Source organism: Prenolepis imparis, unplaced genomic scaffold, assembly GCF_030444845.1.
Source record: "Prenolepis imparis isolate NDT839.2.m4 unplaced genomic scaffold, iyPreImpa1.0 SCAF_3, whole genome shotgun sequence".
Taxonomy (NCBI): Eukaryota; Metazoa; Arthropoda; class Insecta; order Hymenoptera; family Formicidae; genus Prenolepis; species Prenolepis imparis.
Window position 1 is genome coordinate 13455582 of NW_028141161.1, and position 8380 is coordinate 13463961.

Genomic DNA, 8380 nt, shown 5'->3' on the forward strand with positions numbered 1-8380 from the left:
TTCGCCAAAAATAATGCGGTCGGGAGATATAAATATCTCGGCTCGACACGACTCGTTTAACTGCGTTTATTTAAACATACAGTCGAGTACATTTAAATAGAATTCCTATCGTTTCTCTCGTTACGATGAGAAAATTCTACTTGTCGAATCATTTTTAGTGCGTATGTAAACAAAATAATATTATGTGCTTTATGCTGTCGATTTTTTCTTCTTCTCTTTTTAGGATCTCCATCGAGTCCTGTGCGCTTTTGGTTTACGATTGAGATAATTAAATATACACTTTATTTCATTGACAGGTTCGCATGTACGTTGGAAAATGTATCACAGTACAATAAGAGTTTTGAGACAGTTATAAAAAGGGCAGATAGAGCATTACCAACAAGATCATTTACAAGAATTACATAAATGTCTCAAATAATCTCTCATTGCATATATTAAACCATGTTTACTTAATAAACACTCATTGATAATTATATATTATATAATTTGTAACGCATATAGAATGTCTTAACGATCAAAAGCTTTACTAAATTAAAATTGTATATTTTGAAAACAATTTATTTCTAGGCGATAAATAATCTATGTTGTGGGTATAATTGCATTTACATTTTATGCTCTATAATATTGTTTTTATTTCTCTATTTTAATATATAATTAAAAAAGCACGAATAAGCCAATCAACATGTGCGTGTGTGTCTTTCTCTGTTGTCGTATAATTACATTATAATATAAAATTATGTGTGTTTTTATGTCTCATTACATATCTATTCACATATTGGTAATTATAAATATAATTACAACATAGATTATTTATATTTTGCCACATTTTTTAATTTTATTCCTAATTAGACCAGAGATCTGAATCGAATATAATCTTAATAGAATCGCAAGCATACAGATTGAGTACATAACTATGTATGTAACGATTTAGATAAGGCATGGTTTAAGGCAACCTGCTCGGTAGACTTAAAGATCTCAACAATTCTTAGTCTCGCTTCATTATTGAAGCTTCAGAATTAATATGCAAAAAATGTTTTTAGGCACCTAGATTGGCAACCTGTTTGCATAGTTACAAAGAAGGAGTTATCACAAGTCATTAAAGTATGCAACCTGATGACACAAAATGTATCAGGACATATAGAAACACATTTTTCTATTTTAACATTAATTTTTTGATTATTTGTTCGGAGCACGCACGAGCATCTATCATTTTGCATTTTTTGATACTTTACTCGCGATAAAACAATAGAATACATACGCATTTATATAATAATTTAAGCGATAAACCATTGAATCGCTTGAATTTCTTAAAATACTTGCAATTCACTTATCACCTAACACATACATTATATATTTGTCTTTTCTTTTTTAATACATTATATTGTAATAAGTATAAGCACTCTTCTTTCTTCTCTATTAAACGTTTACATTCTGCAATACTCTTTTGGAACTTTATAAGCGTATTAAACTCCATTCTCCAAGCCCATACATTGTTGCGGAGTTTAATTTATATATATGTATAGTGTATATTGTTTTTCAACATATATATATATAATTATATTATCTTTTTGTTAGTAGTTTGTCTATTGCTTTTTGTCAAGCAGTAATTTCTGCTATTATCCTTTCTTCAATCCATATATTACTAAATACATAATATTCCCTAAATATATAATATTTGTGTGTCTATTTTTTTCATATATTAGATAAAACTTTTGAAATTACTGCAAGACAATAAAAAAATAACAATAAATTTAATAAAAATATAAATAACATATAATAAAATACATAACATATAATAAAATAATCAAAGACAACAAAATCATAATCAATTATAATCAAATTGAAAAATATATATACATTTCTATTTACGAACTTTTTAAATATTTTAATAGTCATAACTGCATATAAATTTTTAAAAAACCAAAGATAATTATTAAAAAATTATATAATATGACTACATATTATTTTGCACATGTTGCACACTTCTATCCTTCAATATTATTTTGTCACATTTTTGTTACAGCAAAAATGTTAGATCTAATACTGATACACAGACATCTTGTTTGTGCGTGCATACTTGTTATTGTGTAACAATGTTGTATATAATTTGGGGTTTTATAATTAGCCGTAATTTGCTATTATTATCAATATCTGCAGTAAAGTGTTGATAGAAGTAGTAGGAGATCTCCCATTATCAATTTGTCACTCTTTAAGATATTAATGCTATTCGAAATTAATAATGCACAATTAAAAACGATAATACTAGTCAGCTAATTTCTATTTTTCTTTAATTGCTAGTAACTATATATATATATATATATATATATATATATATATATATAAATAACTAATGCAATATTATTCTACATGCATAATATTTAAGAAAAAAATATTTCGTTTTGTGAATTCTTTCTTTGACTTGATACAATGTCTAGATGGTCCCAATAAATAAGAATATAAACTTAATAAACAGAGACATTATCTCTAAATGTTAGCGACTAATATAGTTCTATTATAATATATTGGCCCAGTAATTTATGGCCTATGATTTATATTAAATCTATGTTGAACATAAAAACACCCGTTTTAAGTTAAAAGCAAATAAATTTAATAAAGAGACAAGTTGACTTAGAAATGTGGATTAACTTGCATTTGTAGCGATAATCTATCTACGAGTATCTTTTTTTTGACATTCATGAAATCAATATTTTGATATATTATGTACAAATTCTTATACATTTTTTAAATTTCTGAAATATTAATAGAGTTGCATTTTGATACAAATACATACAATATATACATTGCAATATATATATATATATATATATATATATATATATATGTATCAATAGTTACTATATAGCAAAAATTTATCGATATAACACAAAATTTATAAATGTCTCGTTATTTTTGTGATTTCTTGGCAAGATTGAAAGTGCCACATACATATAGCCAAATAATATTTTACTTCACGTAAGACCTCATACAAGTTTTCTAATATATATATATGTGGCACAACATGAGTGTCGGAGATATACCGACGATACATTTACAAAATTGTTATATCATCATCTAAATCACTAAACGCATAATTTATTTCACTGCTTGACTAGATTTTTTTACGGTGTTCACTGGTAATAGTAATGACTATACAAATCTCTCTTACTAGCAAAATGTTTCTCATCATCGTTATAAAAAAATGGACAGACTTAGTTACATTACGTAAATCGAACGGAAAAAGAAAAAAAAACGTGACATTTATGTATTATAAAAACGATCATTTAAATGATCATTTTCTCACATCTCGTTTGAGATATTAAAAACCCGACAAATATCCTTACCTGTACGTATATAAGTAGAACCAAGAACATGTTTATGTGCTCGCAATAGTCTCCAATTTTTTTTATTGAATCGCACAAACCTTTGAAGTTCCGAGAGAATCATCCATCGCCGCCGCGCGCCTCCTAATACCTTCCAGATATATCTCGCGATTGAAAAGACCCGCGCCAAGTGGAATTCTAAAAATAGATAACACGTATATAGATTGTATACTGATATATGTTACGTGTAATATACTATAAGACTTTTGTCACTTGAAATGTCAATAAATGATAGACACGTACGTATCGATACCCGGTCTCAACGTAGTCTTAAAAACTCCCCAGACCGGTTTGTGATCCGAGGTGCAAATACTGGGAACAGAATCGTACACCAAGCACTCTATAGCCCCGTCTTTATGCGAGCTGGCACTCTCGTGACTAACACGTCTGATGTATCCTCTAGTATGACCCTTCCCTTTAAAAAGGATTCTATCGGTGTACGCGGGAGTCCGTTGTTTGCTGCTGGAATCGAAATTCTGCGTTCCTGGATCGTATTTATAAGTAGGAGGAAAGGTAATCGGGGCTTCCTCGAAACCACGTAATACTGCGCCTTCGTTTAGGATAGTTTTCAATTGATCTTTGCGCAAGTTTATCGGCGACTCTTGCGGAAAGCACGTATTCGTGATCCACTGGATCACTTCCTCTCTCGGTTGAGCTAGACGGAAGTTTAAGTCACCGCACCAAAATACGCAATCGAAATTTTGTGTTACATCTAAAAAAATATCAAATTTATTTGTTATTACGTGTAACGTACAAAATGTAAAATTATCGATAATGTAATACCTTTGCTTTTGTGCCTGGTAGGTAGTTCCTTGGGAAGGTCGAGATTTCTAACGATTCTCTTTATATCATTGACTCGTTCTTTCACCTTATCTTGATGTGCGGTCAAGTGAGCGGTGACGAAGAGAAAGCTGGTGCCGAATATCATGAGAGCTATCGCCACCGCGCCCTTCGTTCTAAACGCCGTGCCGGGCCTTGTCGAGAAGCTGTCTTCCTCCGGAATGGAGCAGAACCAGATCAGATCTCGTCGCAGAAATAATGCGAGATGGAGTGTACCGAGATTACTGCTAGTGAGCAGCACGTGAGATGGTCCGAGGGTTTCCTGCAAGGCTGCTTCCCATTCAGTTCGTTCGGAGCACGATTCTTGCGTTCCTATAGCTAGCAAGTCAGGAACGGTCTCTATGTCGGATGGCAACATGAAATCATTCAATTCCTTCGGCGGAGTCTGACCGTTCATGTTCCATGTGCCAATGAAAATTTTCAATTCTCGATTCGGCAATACTTTCTCGAGTTCGACCGGTCCGAGTAAAGAATTGGCGGCGATCCTTCCATGAAGAAAATTTCTGCGAAATTGAACTTGGTTGGTCATGGAAAAATGACACGAGATATATAACACAATTTCTCATTTCTTCTATATTATTTTAAAAAGAATATACCTTTCTCGTGCTTTCTGTGTAGGAATCAAATTAAGTACTTGTGCGGCGAGTAACGATTGCTTCGCCAAGCTATCCATAGACGCTCCTGTTTGGCAAAAGTAACGATCCTTCTTTTTGGATAGAGCATCGTGCGATGTTGAACGTGGCTTATGTTGAATCGGTGCACTTCTAATAGATTCTGGACTAGAATGTCTCATGGAATTTGTCGGTGAGTTTACAATCAAATTATCCGCGGATCTTCTATGAAGCAATCTACGACGTAACTGTCCCGATATACTCGGCGATAGCGATCCGGAAGAAGAGTTTTCACCTGAAACAATTTAGAATGATGCGTTAAATATACGAGATTCCTTTATACTGGAAATCATACATCATAGTTGCGCCAAGAAAAAAAAAAAGATCATACATAATTTTGGAAGCAAACAACATATATTGATCGAACAAATATATTTCGTGCCTAGAGATTAGATTCATAATAGTATTACGGTTATTCTGCTGTAATGAAACTCAATTGCTTCAATTACCGCCTACTACAATCTTGGCACCTTAACGTGCAGATTCGCAATATTCAAATTTGCAATATCAAAATTTGTTAACATTCAATTGCTCAGCGTCATTTATAACACCTTCAATGAAAATCTTCTTGCGCAATCTAACACGTATTACATTGATAAATTTATTTAATCAATATAATCATGTTTAAAACTAGAATAGTCCATGCTGTTTGAATCAAGCAATTTGTCATACTAATTGTAAATTTCCAAAGTAATATTAATGTTGTTCTAGCTCCAATACATAGGTATATCAAATCTATGTATGTATAAAATCATCCTATTAAATATATGCATATATCCTAATATTTTATAATTTAATTAGGAAATAGAGATATGTAAAATACAAACAATTACAGATGCGCATAAACAACATCATAGCATTAGACATATACCTATTACTTAACATTTATGTTTCTAATCTAATCTAGATATAAAATGATTGTATATACATATTTTCCTAATAGAACTAATATATATAAATATATATATATATATATATACACACAAACATGTATATCATCAATTTAATAATTTTATGATGCTGAAGAGAAAAGTACAATACCCCACAAGAGAAAAAAAAATATCAAACATTAGCAAAAACATAATAATCAAAATTTGAAGCAGCGTATAAATTTCGTGTAACATTTTCGTGTACCTTCTTTCCCCGGTTTTTGACAATCAGTATCATGATACTGAACCATACTGTAAACTTCCATAGGATTGTAAAACTGCCGTTCCATTTCCAGGAAGAAATAAGTAATATACTTTCCCTTTGTAAAGTAATCATCCTTAAAGTATTTCTGAATTTTTTCAGACTCAATCAGATGTTCATTTTCATCTTCTGAAGATTCCTCGAATGAGTCTTCCGTTGAGTCTGCAGAGAAGTCACTATCTTCACTACTCTCTTGAGAAAGTGCTTTTGTTTCTTTTACTAAAAATTTGCACGTATTGCTCGTAACACTAGCATTATTAGAAAAAGATTGTAACATTGCACTATTGGAATCAGAACCCTCTGTTCCATTATTAGGGCGCAATTTATCAGTATCTTCTAAATATGACCGAGAAGTTACATCTACATCTACATTTTCCTGTTTTAAAAATGCAATTTTTGTATTTATATATCTATCTGATCCTAATTTAACATCTTGCACGTTTTCTGTAACGTTGCATTTTTCAGGGTCTGCACTATTATCATCAGCTACAACATTATGATTAGAATTTTTACTCTTTTTAGTAATTACATTTTTACAATCTCTTTGCATATTTGACAAATTTTTATAGTTATATTCTTCTTTTTCAGATGGCCTATTTTTCACAACTGTTACACAAGTTTCACTATTCTCAGCGATTTTCGATAGAACCTTTTGACCAGAATTACAAGATACACTTCCCGAATTATCAGTCTGTCTGTTATCAAATGTTTTCTCTTGTTTATTTTCTGTCTGTCCTTTTAATTCATCTTTCTTTTTAAATACGTGTCGTAATTTATCAAGAAAAGATCTCTTTCTCCTTTTTTTACTTGGACTCGACATTTTCAATGGATGACTCGCACTTTGATCAAGGGAGGGACATGCACACAATATGTGTCAAAGATAAGATGTCAAAGATAACTGACTGTTACTAGCTGTGCCTCTACTATATAGTCACAGCTTTACATCAATACATACACAGTAAATGTTATGCTCTGGTTTGCAGAGGCTTTAGAATGTAAAGTAGAGGGGATATGCAAGGTCATCTAAGCGTCACCAAATCATATTACACCATGTACATAAAAAGAAGAGGAGTAATACTTAAACGGAATTAGATATGAGGTAATATTGTGATATTTGCTTTGTATAGCTCATTAAAAGATTTTTCCGCAACACCTTATTTTTTTTTAGAATAAAATATTAATTTCCATATATTGTGAATAATTTCATTATTCAATTAATGAATCAGAAATGCTTATTTATCGTAACAGATGTTTTTAATATGTAAATTTCGTATTTCTACCTAACTCATTAATAAAACTTGATTGTTGTAATTGAATGTATTTTCAGGCTTACCTTCTATATAAGAACTATAACGCTGCTCCTTTCTCGCTGCTACATTATTTCTTTTGACTACAGTCTCTTGAGCCACCTGAGTTTGATCATTGGCAACGTGCATCTCTTCCTTCTCAACAAGTACTTCCGTTTGACGATCGTTTGACTCGTTGATGGAAGCTACCTCGGATTTGACAGAAGTACGACTTAACGTCGGGGACAGTCTACTGACAGTTAAGCTCTGGGGTGGCGTTCTGCTACGTTCAGTCATGGCGCAACACAGGGACAGTTTAGTGCTTGTTTGAGATCCATGATGTGAGTTTTCTATCTTGGAATTTTTATTCGAATCCCCGTCTTTGTACAAAGGTTCCAAGCAGCCGACCTTAGTCTTCTTATTCATGAGCATGCGACAGAGAGACTTTTTCTTCTGTTTTGATTTTGGAGAAACATCTACTTTAGCGACATTTGAAACACTAGAAATGTCATTTCCATCACTCTGCTCCATAATACTTGCAGCTGATGCATTACAAAAAAAAAAATTAATTATTACATTTTCATATTACTACTCTCCTTAATTATTTGAATATTATAAGATATCAAATTTTTGTCTACATTATATTATTACGTCATTTACTAAAAGATTCTTTATTTGTACAGTAAATATAAAAATATTATTAAAAAAATTTTAAAGAGAGAGAAAACTATCTTTATATTCAAATAATCAATAAATATACTTTATAAAATAAAGAAAGTTAGCATGCATTCTTTCTTATATTTGCTATTATATGAAGTACATTTAATATCTGAAATGTCTTACATCGTGACTGCTGGTATTTAAAAACGCCGTTCTTTATGCCAATTGTTTGTGCTTCAATAAATGTCAAAGATTATATCTAAATTCTTCTGCATGAATCAATTGCAATGTAATACACTAGGGCGTATTTTATAAGTACTCATCATCACATAATGCTTTGGTATCAGGTCCT

At 31.3% G+C, this 8380-nt stretch overlaps 1 protein-coding gene across 3 annotated transcripts; it reads right to left on the reverse strand.

The window, feature by feature from the left end:
- Positions 1-265: 265 nt before the first annotated feature.
- Inpp5e (Inositol-3-phosphate synthase) lies at positions 266-7899 on the reverse strand. 3 transcript variants are annotated; one of them, XM_083033843.1, is made up of 6 exons: positions 7416-7899; positions 6026-6244; positions 4817-5126; positions 4164-4723; positions 3624-4092; positions 266-3518 (listed from the first exon to the last, which is right to left on the reverse strand). In XM_083033843.1, exons 1-6 carry the CDS (start codon positions 7897-7899, stop codon positions 3404-3406), a joined length of 2157 nt encoding a protein of 718 aa, XP_082889969.1. In that variant the 3' UTR covers positions 266-3403. The 3 variants fall into 3 exon arrangements, with proteins under 3 accessions (XP_082889969.1, XP_082889970.1, XP_082889968.1); XM_083033844.1 differs by lacking the exon at positions 6026-6244; XM_083033842.1 differs by lacking the exon at positions 7416-7899 and having other exon boundaries at positions 6026-6902.
- Between the last annotated feature and the right edge of the window lie 481 nt (positions 7900-8380).